This window comes from Octodon degus, unplaced genomic scaffold (assembly GCF_000260255.1).
Source record: "Octodon degus isolate 3935 unplaced genomic scaffold, OctDeg1.0 scaffold00207, whole genome shotgun sequence".
NCBI lineage: Eukaryota > Metazoa > Chordata > Mammalia > Rodentia > Octodontidae > Octodon > Octodon degus.
The window spans coordinates 3,683,840-3,702,491 of NW_004524783.1; the positions used below are offsets into that span (position 1 = coordinate 3,683,840).

Here is an 18,652-nt window from a genome sequence, read left to right on the forward strand (position 1 = left end):
TTAAGAAGGTAATTTTTAAAGGCACCTTCACAGAATAGGACACAGATGCAGTTTCTGTTATCATACAATTCCGCCCCATATTCTAGTTGTCAAACTAGTAATGGACCCCTTCATCTTATAAGGTATACTAATGCACATCACCCTCTTTAGCCTTGTTTGATTTTAAAACTACATTTTTAAATGTATATTAATGCTTTTCCTTTAATAATTGAAGGCCTTCTTCATTTCTAAGAACATTTGCATACTTTTAGGTCTATTTTGTATTATAATATTCCAACCACAATTTTCTTACAGTTAATTTTTTCCTAGTAGATCTTTTCCTAATACTGCTTGTATTTTCAAATTCCCTGGGATATTTATGTTTTAGGTAAACCCTGAAAATAACATAAAAAAAGATGTCCACTCTGAGAATGTTTGTCTTTTAACAAGTAGACTCCATTTTCCATTTATTGTAATTACTGATACTTTGGACAAATTACTACATCTTATTTTATGACTTCTATCTTGATTTTTGTTGTGCTGTTTTATTTTGTTGTTGTTTTGCTTTTTTGTTTTTGTTTGTTTCTTTTGCCCCCTGGTTTTTACTTACCTGGTTTTTAGCATCTCTTTTCCCTTAAAACTTATCCTATACTTCGAGTGGTCAGTTTAAAAGGCTCCAGGCAGGCCTGAGCTAACGGACTGCAGAAGAGCCCAGTGCCTTTGTGAGCTCCCTCCACTCATCAGAGGACAGGCCAGCTTCAGGCCCCTGCTGCTGTGACCCGGTTTCAGGTCCATCTTGTGCTTCTAAGGTCATGCTTTTAATCTCCAAACGTAGTCATCACTCTCTCTACTCACCTTTGGTACCGGCCCTTTTTTTGTTCACTTACTTAAATTTATTTTAAAAATATAGTGTTTCTGAGTCCTTAAATATGCCAGGCATTGTTCTAGATGCTAGTGATAAAGTCTTCTCTTTGAGTTTAAATTACACTTAATATTTACTTTCCCTTCCGAAGTAAATTCTTCTGTTTTTCTGACAGCGTCTGAGTGGTATCGGCATGGAGATTTTCCTCCCTGCTGAATCACAGTTCTGCTGGTGCAGAATTCCAGGGTCAGAGTGGGCTTCCCTCAGGATTCCATTCCACTGTTGTTCAGAATCTATGTCTCATATTTCCACATGTGTCATCCTGTCACTCCTCTCATTTCAAGACTTTGTAATCTCTTTCAGTTTTAATGATATTTGTCTGAGTTCGGATTTCTCTCATTTGGACAACATTTTTAGAATAACTTTTCTCAACTTCCTTTTAATTTACATGTGAATGGGCACAGGTGTGATGTTTCACACCAGAAAAGTCAACTACCAAGAGGGTGAGGGACTTGCCACACGGGGCCTCACAGCCCCGCTGGAACCCCACAGAGCCGCTTCTCTGAACACCGCACTCGCAGCTCCTGTTTCCCAAGCGCACACAGACAGACCTGACGAGACTGACGCTGCGCCCATGGCTGCGCCCATGACTACGGAAATGCGAGAACTATTACGCTCTGACTAGGAACTGAAATGTGAGGAACTACTGAGACGCCGGTGCAACACATAGGACAAAAAATCCAATACAAACTTGTTTCAAGAATACCACATTTTACAGAGGGTCAACTGACTAAGTAAGGCTTGTGCCAAGGCAGTGATAACTGCACTCTGAAATCAGTTCAATTTCACTGAATCACCTCAAACACACTGAACAAAGGTTGAGTCATCGCAGATGTAGTTAAAACTGTAATTCAAAACCTGCCACACAGGTATTTGGGGGAGAAAATGGTGAAAGTCATTATTTACCTGTGCTACTTCTTCAAAATCTTCATGGCGTTTCTGCAAAGCTCTGGCACGATGAAGAGATTTTCCCACACCTGTGTGTTTGCTTAAAAATGCTTCTCCATGGTTCTCAATCCAATCCAGCACCTACAGTGAAATTACAGCCACATGAGCATAAAAACAATATTCTGATTGTTCCGTGTTTAGGTTAATCCAAAGAAGACACATTCTGTTGTCAAAATTCTGTAAGAAATAAGCAAACTAGGAAAAAAACTGGAAGTACTTGGGTACTAATTTAACGCGCTCAGTAATTATACATCAGCTTTCCCACCAGGACTTTAACCAGCTCTTACATTAAAAGTATAAATCTGTCTATATATAAACATAACATGCAACAATGATTAAATTAAGTCTCACCTCCATGTATGCATGCCTGAACCACCACACTGACCTGAATTTTGTATGAGAGAGCAGTCAGGCCACAGGAGGCCAGTTTGACTTAACATTTTTTTAAAAGGCTCAAAACTTCACAATTCAAGCAATTCAAGTTTAACTGCAGAGTTAATTTTTTTTTCTCTCCTTCAGAAGAATCCAAGCACATTAAGTAAAACCTAAGAAAACAAAACACTTACAATGTCTCACTCCCAGTCTTTGAAGATAATTTATTCTACAAACTAAAATGTTGCAAAAGCTAAGCATTGGTGAATTTAGTTACTTAAAGTTGTTGCTGGTTGAAATCTACATGCAAGAAAAAAGCACAGTAAAATTTTAAAGTCCATAGCTTGGAATGAGTCGTTCACTGGCTCTCACACTTCAGCAATCAAAGAACAATAACCATATCTAACAAAATATTTACACTATATCAAATGTACACTTTGTCTCTATCATGAAGGGGGCACGAAAACCAAGTCAATGATGTCTTTAACCAAAAATGTTTGGCTGAATTTTAAAGGTTTAAAATATATGCATTAATGTGCTGTGAAAGTACTGAAGGCTTACGTATATTTCTCACGTTTCTAACTACGGTACTGCCTCTAGTGCACCCAGCCTAAAAATTCCATAGAGTAGAAAATCTGTAAGCAACAGAAATTTCCTGTTCATAACGCTGGAGGCTACGTGCGGGTGAAGGCACCAACAGACCCAGGCTCCGGCGGGGGCCCGTGTGCCTAGGCGGCAGGTACCTCTGTGTCCTCATGTGGCAAAGGTTCCCGCAGCCAGGCCTCTTAGGATGGGAAGTGCCAATCCCACTCATGGGTGGAATCCTTGCAACCTCATCACCTATTACTATACCACAGAGCAGATTAGGGTGCCACAAATAATGTCAGAGGCCACAAACAGACCACAGCAGGTCCCTTAAGTACACAAATTAAAATGATGTTGGACAGAAGACCAAATAGGGGAATACTTGCTAAGCCAGTGGTTTGGGTACAACCTAAAAACACAACAGCTTCAGTGTCTGCCAATGGTAAATAAAACAGGCTTAACTTGTGGTTCACTGCTACTAAAAAGCAGCCCTTATCCTTTTATTAACTGAACTACTGAGACATTAGCTTTGCTCACAGAATCTAGAAAAAAGAGGCCCCTGGTAAAGATGAGAGCCCATCTTGTTCTCCACTGATCTACTCAGTGCCCTTTAAACTCAAGACCTGACTGAGGGCCCTTTCTGTGCAGGGTTTAGGAAAGCTCACACTGCACATAAAAAAAATGACTGTGAACCCTAACCAACCACAGGGACTACAGACTCCTGCAGAAGTGGCAGCAGCTGAGGTCAAAGGTAGAGGTAAGGGTCAACCAGCGGGCAGCACTTATGCCAAACTATGTAACTACTTCAGGAATATGGTTCCTTTCTGACTAACCATATCTGCCTTTAGCCCATAGCCTGTGGCCACACTAGCAGAGCCACTCTTACTGGATCCACACGTATTCTCATCCACCCTCAGTTCTCCTGATTCTTCCTCTTACAAGTCCTCACTTCCGTCCCTTCCCTGTGGACCCTGCACTCGGAGGGCCTGACTGAGCTGCTTGACGACTTCCTGGCCCGCCTTGCACACTGGCTTCATGCCCAGCAGAGTGGTGACAATGCAAGGTGTTGTGGGTATTCAGTCTCTTCTGATGCAGCTTAACATTAGGCTAATGTGCAGCACACCGCCATTACCCCAGAATGTCTGGCTGCTTCCATGTAATGCTAAGGTCCTTGATGACAGACTATAAATATTCCACTGCTTATTAATTAGTGCACTTGGCACACTAGTTTTCTTTGAGATTACAAAGACAGCGGGGAGTCCTTGGGCAGCGCTGTCTGCATCACTGACTTCAAGGCAGATACAAGCAGCTGAGGTGTTTATATGAAACACACATCATAAAGCACAGGTCTGAGTCCTATAGAGAACGGTCTCCATGACCCAGGACCTCTGCATCCTGAGGAGTGGATGCACTTAACAGAAGGTCTCTCTGGGAGCAAGGCTAGCACCACACAGAACCCAGGTACGAAATATTTTTAACTTGAAAAGAAATAAGAGGCATGTAAGTAATAACTATTCTATACTTCACTGTTTGTAAGATCTTCATGAAGGGCTGGAGAGACTTTTAAAAATTATATAGTATATTCTATATGCAGCTTAACTTACAGAAATGAATCCACCAATAAGCAGCAAGTCTGATGATTATAACTAACTCCACAGGGACTTAAAATTTTGTGAGAGGACACAGTTTCAAAAAGTAAAAGAAAATGAATAGACTACTTGGTAGGAAGAGAAGAAGCAAAATAGGGTATTTTAAAAATAATAAAAACTTGCTTTTTAAATGTAACAGAAACATTAAAGGGTATATAATTTGGAAACAAAAACTATTGTGAATCAACCACTCAGGTTATAACGGACATCTTTATCAATGGATATCTCAGTCAAAACTATAAATACCAAATGAACTTATGTTTCCAACGAATATGAAAATAATTCAAACAAGTATGTGTAAATTCTGACCACTTAAAATAGAAGAAAGTAGCAAAATCTTCCACAAGGTTGTTACTTCTTTAACAAGTATACACAAATTTCCAAGACTGACAAAGGATACTGACATTTGGAAGACATGTTTGTGAGCTCTTCGATCTCAAACCTAAAAAGGATTGGCCAATCAGGGGGCTTTATTTATCATCCTGGGCTAGGTCAACAAAGTGCTGCCAGCTGGGTAATGTGACCTCAAGCCCAAGAATAAGGCAGGAGTGAGTTTTGTGGCTTTCCTTTCAGATTCGTGGAAAAGACCAAAAGTGATCCCTCACCTGGCTCAGAGCAGAGAAGGAAAGCCGAGAGGCCTGTATTATCATTCACTCTGTTGAGAGCTCAATCTTCTGCCATCAGTGTCCTCTAATGGACACAAATAACTACAAGACCAAAGGTATTCTAAAATGCAATGCCAGCAATTAAGATACAGATACTCAAATCAAACATCAGATACACAGGACATAATGCAGATGAAGTGTGCCCCTCCTCAACATCATTTCTTAGCTAATTCTTACCTGGCCATCTGAGCACCCACTGCTTAAACAAGCACGAGCCATGGGTCGGTATACCCCTCATTTGCCTTTAACAGGTGTGGCCTGAACAAAGCTCCTCAGTTACTTTATGAAGAAAACAACCAGACTTGAACTCAAGAAGTCTGGCCTAAGCACATCATTTTAAGCTCTACTGACTTTTCTCAGATTTGGCACACAGGTAGTACAAAAAGGAAAGAAAAGAGCTCGGATTTTGTTTCATAGCAGTTCCGTTTGTTATAGAAAACCTCTAAGGAAATGACTGTTGAAATGTAGAGCAAATGTGAGTGAAGGCAAAACCTATCACCAACTCTATTACAGGTCTAGCACTGGCTGCAGGCCTGTTTCCCCAGCTCACACAGATAAGTTCTGGCCATCTTGCATAATCTATTAAAAAAACTTTTTTATAAGGCCCCACTACCTAATACTTGTCACATTTTGTGTATTCCTATTTCGAACTAATTATTAAGAATGTATGAATAAATAACTAAATCTTCTATCAAAGCCCACCTCTCAACAACATGCCCTAGGAAGACCAACATGGTATTTTCCCTTTCAAATGCAGAGGCATTGTTTCAAATCCTTGAGCAGTTTTATGTCATCACCAGGCCACATATCACTGCCAAGGGTGTCACACCAGCAGCATGTCCTGACTCACTGTTCAGTTCTGTATGGGGGAAGGCAGTACACACCCACATTTCCTTGTCCAAAAAAGCTCTGAAATTCCAAATACTTTGTAAAAACTTCCTTCCAAATTCTGTGTCAATAAAACTTGACCTGAAGGTATTTACAGTTTCCCCTGGTTCCTTCAGTGTGAGGCTGTACAGTTGGCTTTGGAAATAGCCATGCATTTCACTGGCATGGGGCAGGGGCTTCCAGACTCCACTAGGAATGTTCTGTGCCACACTCTGTCCCTCTTCTAAACTTCAAACGCTTCTGATTTCCAAATCACATCTGTTCACAGCAGTTACAAATATGAGAAAGTATACTTTCATTATTGTCCCTTTTAAGCCAGAAAATGAGGCTCAGAGAAGTTAAGGTGCACCAAAATAGCTCTGAATGCAGGTCTTCCCCGTCGCTCTTAGTCCCCACACTGCACGGCAGCCTATGAATTCCACGTGAATGCCTTTACAGCACTTCTAAGGCTACAGTCCTGAAGTCTAGGTTAAGAAATCCAACATAAAACCACCAAGAACACACGCAGTGAATATTTGGGGAAATACACAGACATTTGTCAATTTCATCCATTTTAAAGAGACAACATAATGAACAAATAAGTCTTCTCTATTATAGTAATGCCAGTCCTTTCTAAATCACATTTTATGTACATAAAAATGAAAACAATAAGCTCATTCTATATTCAGTTTCAGAAGTATATGAAGCAAATGAAAAGCAAAGGTAATTCTAAAATACTCTGAATTTGTTCTTTTTCATACAAAATCAGTTTTTCAGTTACAAAATATTAATGTCATCCCACCCTATATCCTATATAAATGTACAATACTAAGTAAGCCCTATTTCATTTTACTTATATCCTTGTTCTATCACCACTGCTTTGAAATCACCTAGAAATAGAAGTAGTGCATTCCGACTTTCTTCACTATTGAATCAACGGTGGTTAAGTGATATAACAAAGGGGACTGATGGACTAAGTAACATCATTTCAAATCTGCTAAACATAAGCAGGTGACCAAGGAGGGCTTTCACTTGATGTTAATTTTGGCTGGTATTGGAGCACTGCTGTGGCGACTGAGTACTGTGTTATTAATGATATTTACATACAAAGAAAAAAAACATCTGAAGAGTAAAAACACGCAAGTTTAAATTATTGGAATTTACACAGGCATCCTATCTTACACTTGCTCGCACTCTTTTTCCTAGTGCTTGGGGCATATTTTATTCCTGAGGATGGTGTTTTGGACATCTTCCCTTTCCAGTGAGACCAAGAATCCCCGTCCACTTCAATCCTTCGCACAGAGACGCAAGCAGGTGTGGTCAGCTGTGAGCAGCATGCTGGCAGGACTGAGGCCGCACACCAGTACAGCAGAGCTCTTCTCCCTTGTCTCCATTTTCTTAAATCCCTCAGGTGTGCTGTTTGCTCTTGATTCTAAATGTAAGAGTGGCTAAAAGCCCCAACAGTGCCCATGCCACAGCCTGAATGTTTGGCTGCTTTGAAACTTCCTCCACCACATTAACGAATCCACTGCCCTTAATCTTGGTCTTCCACAGTCTCAGGATATGAACAAAATGTAGACAAATTTTCTGCTAGAGCAAGAGCATAACACACATGGTTTGGAGGCCTTGATCCCAACGTTTGTTTTAAAATGGAATCTCCTAGTCCTGTCTTTCCTGTCTGTATTTCTCACTGCATTCTGATCTGAACTTGGACCACACACAATCTCCCATCTAGCTCAACATACAATATAATGGGACTGCTTCTCCAGTCAGCAAATCCAAACCTTTCCAAACTCCTCTCATGAACTACTCCGGAAGGCTTCGGAGACACATGGTCAGGCAGCATGACAGCCACAGCCCTTCTCTCAGTACCCAAATCTAAATTGTTTTCTTTGTGGAAGAGAACACAATCTTCAACATCCACACCTCAAAGGAGAAGAGACTTATTTGGGCTTATGTTCCAGTCCATGGTCAGCTAGCTCCAAGGTGAGATGGCATGGCTAAGGGGCCTGGGAGAGAAATAGCTGCTCACAGCATGGCAGGCAGAGAGCAGTGTGCAAAGAGTAGTCAGAGTGGGAGACAAATCTTTTGCAACATTCACCAGTGATCTGCCTCTTTCAACCAGAACCCTCCTCCTAAGAGCGAGCTAGCTATAACTCCCTGTGATCCAATCAATGTCCCAAAATCACATATGAAGTTTGGGGGGACATGAAGCTGTATACCACAACATGGCACCAACCTAGAACCCAAGTCAAGCAGCAGGGAGACATGATTTTCACTGGCTAAAGCTTAGCAACCCCAAACTATGGTAAAATTGTGGAGTCACTCCTTTATAGACCTGATGTCTGGTTCTCTGCCTCATGGGAACACAGCATGACTTCCTTCTGCTTCAGGAATTCATCACTAAAGACTTATTGTTCATTTAAATAACTAATATTTTTACTAGAGATCCTCCACATTCCAATATAGCTATGCTCTGAAATTAGCCCCTTTTTGTCCAGACACTCTAGCTCAGCAGTGAAGAATCTATGGCACATGTGCCACAATGTGCTGTTTGTTATCACTGAATACTCTAAAAAGTTCATTATCACTGCCTTAAGTTCCCCAATGACAGGCAAAGCTTCCATTCCTATACAGGCTCATCTCCCAGGTTACCTGATTCCACCACTCTAGATTAAACACAACTTTTAACCAAATAATGTTTAGTTAGTAAAAGTAGGTAATTTCTTAGTTTTCCTCATTTGCTTATTTAATAAATACTGTTCATCTACTAGTACCATAGACAGTGGGGAAGCCCCAGGGAGGAACACACCATTGGCTGCCCCCATGGACCTTACTGTAGCTTCTGCTCTACAAGATGTGTCCAACGCTTGCACAGATGTCCCCACAGGATCCTCACCACGTCTCTGCTTGCTCCCTCCACTTCACTGCTCACACAGAATTGGAACAGTCTTTCTGAGGCACACAGAACAGTGCTATCCAACCCAATATCCACAGCATCAAGTCAGAATGCTAGTACAAGGCCATCAGGGATGGAAGCTGATACGATGAAGTGAAGAAAGCACTGACTTGACAGCCTGGCGCAGGAAGTGAGCAGGAAGTGTACAGAAGCATCCAGGAGCACAGATGAACTTGCCACCATTCTGCCGTGCCCCACACAACCCCCCCCTCCAATCACACTTGGCCTTAGCACCAATGCACTAGCACCAGTCTGTATCTCTTCAACACTGTCCCAGAAACAAGTTCCAGTTCTTCATCATGGAGGCCACATGTTTCTGACTCTGTGATACTTTTTCTTCCACATCCTCATTTCCATCCACACAGGACAGGGTTTGAGGGGGCAGGCCCTGCCCTCTCCTGTCCCTGTTCTCATTATAATTTCTACTGTCCATTCCTCAACCTCCTAGCTTCTCTGTGGCCTTCCAAGAGTGGCTCAGATTTACATGCAAACTTCCCAGGTACTCCCTACACAGTAAGTGTTACTTGCACCTTTGCTGTAGGCCTTTTGATCTTCCTTTTACAACCGACCCTCATGCTTGAGAAGAACATAGGCAAGGCTTTCAGGAATCTCTCAATCACAAACAAGTGGCCTATAGGTAGGTAAGGTAACAGACGAAGAACCTGGTTTTCTTTACCACTTACTGCTAAGAGCACTCTGGCAGATATTATTCAAATTTATGCCTTTGTAAAATTATACCTTCCACTAATCAAAGACAGTAAAGTTACATTTGACAATGTTGTAACTCAATTTATTAGACTATCAAGTTTTTGCTAAAAAACCAAAACAAAACTGTCTGTTCTCTAAGAAAAGGAACTTGGAAGTCTTTACTACTCTTACCTCTACACTTTTTGAAGTACCACTCACTCATTCAATGATTTTGAAATGAAAAATGAGTGTGCATAAGGAAAGTCTAGAGTAGATTACATTTTCTTGACCTCAAACCTGTTTTTTGGAGTCAGGCTCTACTTGGTGTAGGATCGAGAGCTCCTCCCACCTCAGCTCCTAAGTTGGCATGCATCACTGCACCGGGCTTATCTGATCATTTTTAGTGATATCAATTAGTGGTCCAACACTGGGGGGGGGTGTTCCCTCCTGAGGCAATGCCACGGGCTGATGCTGACACAGTTCAAGAAGTCTCCTTGACTAACAAGCTTCTTTTAGGGGAGTCAGTCAGCCCACTTGAGGAAAAAAAAAAAAAGACTAAAGGAGTTATCCGCTTCCTTGTTGTGTTGGAGTAATTGAATCCCAATAGTCCAAGCACAGCCAGGTAAACAGGACTGGTGAGGTAGAAAAAAAGTCAGCATTCTGCCTGGACCCCTTCCACGACTGTCATGCCACCTGAATACACACAGTACTGTGCAACAAAAACAACGTGCTTTTGAATAGAAAACCAAAGCATACACACAGTAAAATGCACAGCCAGGCAGTAACACAACTATTCACTCACTGATGTCGATACTAACAGGAAACGCACAATGGGAATGGGAAAGACATGTATTATGTGATCGTCGGGGAACAGCACAGAGAGTGTTCATTCAAGTTAATGATGAGGGCTGCCAGCCTGCTGAGGCCAGCAAGCACTCCCACCCGCATGTCCCTGTGATTTGGACATGGGGTAAATGTGACCAGCAGCTCTGACAACCTCCTACACCCTGCCCTGACTTCCATCCCAAACCCTTCTACAAAAACTATGGAAAATTAACTGCCGAATGAAAACAAAGTTTTAAAAACCAAACTGCCCAAGCCATTCTCCTATATCCAGTTCCTACGGGTGTCTGCAGACGCCTTCCATGTGCTCCTCAACAAGCACCTGCTCTAGGACCAACTGTTCTTTTGCAACAATGCTTAGGTGCTTTTTAATTACCCAAAATAATCAAACAAAAAGATACTTAGGTGTCTTTAACTGGTTTATTGTTTTTGTCTACAAACCTGCCTTTTGCTGATAATATCTTTCTAAAAGTACTAATACTTTTTTCCCTATTTATCCTCAGCTTTTTTTTTTTTTATGTATTTGATAAAGGGTCTGCAGGGTCTACAGGGTCTCACTACGTAGCGCTGGGATTACAGGTGCGCCACCACGCTCAGTCTCAATTGCTCTCTCCCCCGCACCCCTGGGGCGGGGCCAGCATCTCTATGCTTAATATGGCAAAAACTTCCTGGTTAGCAATTCCTTGAATTTCAGAAACACATTTGAGTTTTGACATCCTATTGTCAAAATGTTTACTTTGATTAACTTCAGTTTTGCTCTTTGCTTCACAAGTAAATCCTATATAGCAATTTCCTATCTATATAAAAAGCCCTAATCATTTTAGTCACTTTCTGTTAATCCAGAAAAAAATACCTATCTTAATAAGCAATACCCATCTTCTTTCAAATGCTAATAAGACCACTATATATAGTATATGATATATGATGTATACCACAGCACACTTTCTACTGAAGATATCCACATAACCTACTGAGGAAAAAAGCGGCCTTCCAAGAACCTCCTCATAGCAGACAAATACCATTCCACACATGTCAGCTGAGTGAAAGCTCAAGGGAGTTTAAGTTCTCTGTGACAAATTAGATAGCTAGATTCCTCAGCCTCTTCTGAAAGGCTTCCGTTGCTGTGCCTCCCCCTCCCCTAAACAATCTAACAGCTTTCTCTTGGCCCAATGGAACCCCAAAAATCCACAGGGAAGGGGTCCGTGCTGCTGTTCCCTCAGGAAGGGAAAGAAGTCCCCTTCAGGAAGTACAGTGGTCTACGGCTGTGTTATGATACTTGAACCTTTTTTTTTTTTTTTGTATTTTTAGGGAAGGGTCTACAAGGCCAGCAAGCACTCCCACCCGCATGTCCCTGTGATTTGGACATGGGGTAAATGTGACCAGCAGCTCTGACAACCTCCTACACCCTACCCTGACTTCCATCCCAAACCCTTCTACAAAAACACCCGTTCAGGGTCTCACTACTAGATTGGACTCGTAGTGCTCCGCCTGTTTACAGCCCCCCAAGAGCTGGGATTAGGGGTGCACGCCACCACACCCAGTCTTGTGCTATGATACTTGATCTAAAGGATGTGAGGTAGGTGGAAAAATTCTGTAACAACTGCACTTAAATTATTACTATATCTTGGCTTGTAAGAGTTTTTAACAATTCCAAAAGAAAAAAATTTGTGCTTTCTAAACAGTTTTTTTCTTCTTAAATTTGGTACGGGGGACTGGGGAGACAGCTCAGCAGTCTAAGTGCCTGCCTGGCAAGCACAAGGACCTGAATTCAACCCCCAGTACCACATGCCATACTGGTCCCAGAAACCAGGCTTGGTGATGCATGCCTGTAATCCCAGTACCAAATAAATAAATAAATAAATAAATGATTTTTTTTTTTAATTAAAAAAAAAAATTTGGTGTAGGGTTTTCCTACACAAATCACATTCATAGTGACCCTCTTGTCCCAGCTTCCCCAGCACTGGGACTACAGGCATGCACCACCGTGCCTGGTTTCTGGGGCTCGCATGACATGAGGTACCAGGGATCAAACTCAGGTCCTTAAGCTTGCCAGGCAGGTAGGTGCTTAGACCACCACTGAGCTATCTCTCCAGCCCCCAAATTTGTGCTTTCAACCAGAAAACTTCCATTCTCTAAATAACCCCCTCTTAGAAGACAACCCCCTCACATTCTTTCCCTGGAAATTAAGACTCTTGAGCTAGATAATCTTTAAGAAATCTGAGCAACAGGGACAGCAAAATAGCTTAGTGGACTAAGCGCCTGATCAGGCAAGCACAGGGACTAGGGTTCGATCCCAGCACCACATGCTGTGCTCGACCCACGCTCAGGTGCTCTGAGCCAGCCACCAAGATTGGATGTGGTGACACACATTTGTAATCTCAGTGCTGGGGTGGCTGAAAACAGAAGGATCACTATGAGTACAAGCTGCATAGTGAGACCCTGTACCAAAAACATAAAAAGAAAGAACTATGAATAATATCAAAATGATCATTTCTAAGACAGTTCATATATGTAACTTCCAGAGAATTCAAAAAATAAAACAACATAGAACATGAAAATTACCAATTAGAGCACCATTAAAAAATACTGTGAAGGGCCAGTGAATTAGCTCAGCGGACTAAGCACCTGCTTAGGCCAGGGTTTGATTGCCAGCACCACATGCCGCACTGGCCCTACCCCTGGGCACGCTGACCCAGTGACCGAGTCCGGGGTATGGCGGTGTGCACCTGTAATCCCAGTGCTGAGGAGGCTGAAAATAGGAGGATCACTATGAGTTCGAGCATGTAAGACCCTGCACAAAATTTAAATAAAAAATAAGAAAACTTAAAAAAAGTACTGTGAATTTACCACAGGTACATTAAGCGAAATACGGCAGTCACTGGCATGGAGACTCTTGTGCTCCCAGAGCACAGTACAGGTCGCTAACATCACACCCTTCAACAGAAACCCACCTACCTGCCTTTACACAGGCCTCAACAGTGGCAAGGGCTCACTAGGTTTCTGGAAGCACAGTGGTCCGACCCTGGCACGTCCCCTGGGCTTCAGGTCATCCTCTGTACACTCCAGATCCCTCACGCCCAGAGCTGGTGCCTGCTCACTACTTGCTTCCCACTCGGAACAGTCTCTTTCTTGACCTCCAAAGCTGTATCACACTTCTTATGCTGCTATAGCTTTGCTACTCAACAAACCTCTTTTACAGTGAGAACAAAAGTAGGATGGGGACTTGATTTACTCTTATTTTTGGAACAATAACAAAAGAGGTGCTGACTGCTTACAAATTAAGTCATAAAAGTCCACTTTTCATTAGGGAGTCAACTGATTAGTAAGAACCTATTGTTTATTATCTAACAAGTAGGAACAAAAACATTACTAGCTGATTGCTTAAGGAATCCAAAGCAGACCAAGCTAAGTTGTAATGCACCGGTCTAAGCACCACAAGCATTAGCCTCCCAACTGAACACAGCGTGGAATGGCCTGTTTGGACAGCAAAGCTCACAGGTTCTTCCTGCCTTATCTCAGTGTTCACTCACAAGAGCTGTGGCTGACAGTAGCCTGTGTGTACATTCACACATGGTCAGCGAACAATCTCCTGTCCTCGTAGTCCACTCCACCAGACAGAAAATCCCCAGGTCCCAGTGCACTCTCCAAACTCCACTCAGGGTGAGCCCTGTGAAGAGCGTAATGTAAAACCGACCTGCTGAACGTCCTGCTGGAAAACACACAGCTGCAGCCTCTGATGGAGTCGGACCTTGCGGTGCTGCCAGATATTCTCGAGCTGCCGTTGGTGGTGCAGTACTTCATGGATGACATCCAGGACGTGGTGCACAGCCTTGGAGTAATTGGCAGAGGCCGTAAGGGAATCAGAACTGCCAGGAGTCAAGGGTCGTTGCAGCTTGTCAAGCAGCGATTTCCCATCTTGGCTCACCTGCCCACAAAGTAAATGAGCAATTATGCAAGATGCATGGCTTTGCCCAGGCTGGGCTTCAGACACGGCCCTCCGTGCATGTGTCTACTTGTACAAATAGGCACACACACACACACCCCAACCACAATCTTACTCAAAGTCTTATATTTTATACAGAATAATGCTTAGAAGACTCCATCAATTATCCAGTAATATCACAAAACCAAACACAGTACCATGCTGAAATAAAGGAACTTTCATTACCATACACTATTGCAATATACTACACACTCAATGAATACAAATTCTGTTTGATTTTATTTACTTATTTTAATCTTCTATTCATGTATGTATTTGGTACAGAGTCTTGCAGGGTCTATGCAGCTGAGACTCACAGGGATCCTCCTGTCTAGCCTACCCAGTGCTGGGATTACAGGCGTGCACCAGCAGCCCCACTTTGGTGGCTGGCTCTGCGTGGGGCCAGTATGGCGTGCAGTACTGGGGACCACACTCCAGTCCTTGTGCTTGCCAAGCAGATGTTTAGACTGCTGAGCTAGCTCCCCGGCCGTCTATTTGACTTTAATAACACCAATAAGCACACTTACATTGCACTGCTGGCATGTCTGTGGACTAGAAATGAAAAGTGAGAATTTTCTCATGGGGTTATATGGTGGGAATACAACCGATAATCACAATGGAAGAATATCTTTCTGCCGACTTTTAAAATCTCAATTAAAAAAAACACCTCATATTAACCACATTAGCCACTGCACATTAGCGTCAGCTAAAACAAAATGTGCCAACCAAAGTGGGAAATGCAAGTCTTCCGGTGTGAAGGATCGGGCTGTCCTGAAGTCACTGGTGGCACGGGCCACTCCTGCACAGCTGAGAGCAGAGGCCCAGTGACCGGCTGGGAAAGAGGCCGGAGAGACAGGCACAGAGGCGCGGGTGCCCTGAAGCCAGCAGGGTGTTGCTGGCCAGTAGAAACCAGTCTGCATTCTGCCATCATCTGAACTGGTACAGCAAGTTTTTTTTTCCTTTTTGCTTAGTTTTAACATCACTAATTTTGGCAGGAATATGGTAAAACATCAACAGAGGGAAGTGAGCACTTGTATTTTCTTTGGGTTTTTATAAAAGCTGTTGACCATCCTTGGTATGTGTGTCCCCAATTTTAACATATGCCTAGGCTTAGTGCCCATAGCCACAATGATTTTATATGGCTAGTAGCTAATTATCTATTTTTCTTCTACTCCTCTACTAAGGATGTACTTATATATGTTTTCAATCACTTTTGTCTCTAATTTCTCTTGTAGCATATACATAATTTATGTAAACATATAAATTATATACAGAGGTAAACTACACATTGTAGTTCAGGATGGTAAAGCAGGCATAGTATTTCTGTTATATAAGGGGGGTGGGCACATCTCTCAGACAAGGGAAATGATCCTAGCTATCTCTCTCACATGGCCGAGGCCCTGGAGAAAATTCCTTATAATCTCCTCTTCTAAATTTTACTTCTGGACTGGTGAGATAGCTCAAGTGGTCTAAGGCACCTGCTTAGGCATGCTTAGGCAAGAATGCAGGGACTGTGGTTTGATCCCTGGCACCACATGCTGTACCAGCCCTGCCCCCAGGGTGGGCTGAACAGGCCACAAAAAACAAATAAATGAATTTTACTCCTGATAACGTACTAGGTTGGGTGATGCACAATAGGCCAGCATCCAGTGAGCAAGTGTCAGAAACATGGAGAGCAGAAGGGGAACACAAACCCGTTCCAAAGTCCAGCAATACTCAAGCCAGAAAGCTCCCTTTCCCAGCCTTGCTGATTTGCAGAAATGCTCAATGTATGGAAGTAAATAAATGGGAATTCCAGAAAAACTGTTAAGGGGCTAAGTAAGTTGGCTGGCAGCTGTGCTCATTTTGCCTTGTCCCTTTCTCCTCCCTGCTTCCAAGAACTTAGATGAGATGTCTAGAGCTTCAGCAGCTATCTCTGACTATGCGGCAAACATAAGGACAGCAGCCCACCTGCTAAAAAAGGCAACACAGAAAGAAAGAACCAGAGATCCTCTCACTAACAGAGCTACTACCTTAGCCCTGGGATGCCAGGCCTTGGGATCCTCCTTCAGAGGAAGAAAGCGAAACTCTAAGTGAATCCACCGGTTTGAGTCTCAAACTATCAATGCAAAAAATGACAACGGGGTTCCTGCCCTCACCGTTTCCCAAAAGGCATCCATGTGATCCCATTAATATTCTACTGACCAGGACAGTATGAGTAACAATATTCCAATAAATCTTTCTTGCTTCAGAGCTCTGCCAGTTGTAGATGCCATTCCAGACAGCAGGAAGCACTGCAGGTGTGTGTGTGTGTGGCCTGAGCAGGAGACACAGGCACCTCGCTGAGTGCATCTCCACTCGGGAACCCACAAAGACTCAAGGGTCCCCCTGGCGCTGCTGCAGCAACTGTGACCTATGACACAGTGTTCCTTGTATCTGACTTAAGCATAGCTGCTGAAGAACATACAACTTAAAAAGTATGTAAGCACTAACATATATTTTAGTAACTTTTAGCAACTTTCAGTCTTTATGTTTGTAAGAAAATTACATGAAATAATGGGCTAGTTTCATGAAGATTAGCTATTCTATTGCCCCAAAATAAATATTTTACATGACACAGAATAACCAAAAGAAAATTGATGGAAGACACTGTTTAGTATAGAGCGGCCAAATTAAATCATATACAGTATATTTTAAGCACTAAAACAATAAAAGTTTATGGTATGTGATATAGTTCTGAATTTAATTATGAAACCACATAAATAAATTTACTTCAATTATACATTCTAGACTGGTCCCAGCCCAGGCGCGTGGGTGAGACCCTCTTCCACCCCCTTTGGACGCCCCCCCACCACTCCACAGCACCTCCCCTACCCCGCCCGCCAAGTAGGAATTTCTGCCGCATTCCAGGAACCCCAAGACCCAGCCGAGCCCAGGCCCAGTGAGTGTGTGGGACAGCTTCCGGCTACCCTGCACCGGTGGGACCTACTAGTCCCAGCCCAGGCGCAGCATGAGTGAGACCTTCTTCTACCCCCTTGGGACAATCCCCAACACTCTGCAGCACCTCCCCTACCCCACATGCCCAGTAGGAATTACTGCCGTGATCTGGGAACCCCCAGATCCAGGCCTAGTCCAGGCCTGGTGAGTATGTGAGAGAGCTTCCGGATACCCTATGGTGGCATGACCTACTGGTCCCAGCCCAGGCGCAGTGTGGGTAACACCCTCTTTCACCTTCTTGGGACGCCCTCCATCACTCTGTAGTACCTCCCCACACCCTGCCACAGAGTAGGAATTTCTGTCGTGTTCTGGGAACCCCTAGATCCAGTCCTAGTCCAGAACCGGTGAGTGTGTGGGAGAGTTGCCTGTCCCCCCTACTCCACCCTGTCCCCTCCAGACTCAGCATAGGCCCGGCATACAGGCCTGGGGTGAAACCCTGCAGCTGCAATACCTGCAAAGAGTATAGGGGACAGAACCACCCAGCTAGTCCAGGAGCAGAACATCTTGTCAGAGGGGCAAAACAGGTTCACCGACAAGGGCAGCAGCAGGAAGGAGCTGAGCACAGCAGCCAGACACAAGCTAGGCACAGCTGGATAAATCCAAACTTTGTAATCTGAACCTGAACTTCAGTAGGTGCTAAGGTTGTAACTGCAACAAAGATCTACGACAAAGGTCAGAAGACAGTGCTACATAAAATGACAATGAGAAGGAACAAAATGCTATCTCAGATCCCAAGCCCACCTGTAACAAGTGCAGAGGACACTAACACAGAACAAATTGGGAATCACACAGCTGAACGCAATGAATCAATGGTTTCTAAAATAAAGAAACAGCTGCAGAAAGGTATAGAGGAACTCAGATTGGAAATGAAAAAAGAAATCCCTGAATTAATAACATCTGTAGTGAAGAATCAAATGCAGAAACATATAGAGGAAACCCAATGACCACCCAGAACAAGTGCAGAGGACACCAGCTCAGCTCAAACGTATGAATTAACAGTGAATAAGCAACAGCAGAAAGTCATGGAGGAATTCAGAGCAGAATTCATTTCTACTACCTCATCTCAAATTTACGAATTAATAGCATCGATAGTAAATAAGCAACAGCAGAAAGTTACAGAGGAACTGAGCAGAATGCTTTTCTGAAATAAAAAAAAGAATTCTCAGAATTCATAGCATCTGAAGTAAAGAATCAACTACAGAAACATAGGGAGGAAAC

The 18,652-nt window shown here is 43.0% G+C and overlaps 1 protein-coding gene across 14 annotated transcripts in view; it reads right to left on the reverse strand.

Moving 5' to 3' along the window:
* The window catches only part of Trio (trio Rho guanine nucleotide exchange factor), a 374,802-nt gene that overhangs the window by 164,293 nt on the left and 191,857 nt on the right, over positions 1 to 18,652 (reverse strand). For all 14 annotated transcript variants that reach the window (XR_002818831.1, XM_004644739.1, XM_023704920.1 and 11 more), the window contains 2 exons: positions 14,171 to 14,401; positions 1,808 to 1,930 (listed from right to left, as the gene is read on the reverse strand). Coding sequence is in view for 13 of the 14 variants with exons in the window: in XM_004644739.1 (XP_004644796.1) it covers positions 1,808 to 1,930; positions 14,171 to 14,401 (354 nt within the window). In the remaining variant the exon portion in view is untranslated. The remainder of the gene's footprint in view (positions 1 to 1,807; positions 1,931 to 14,170; positions 14,402 to 18,652) is intronic.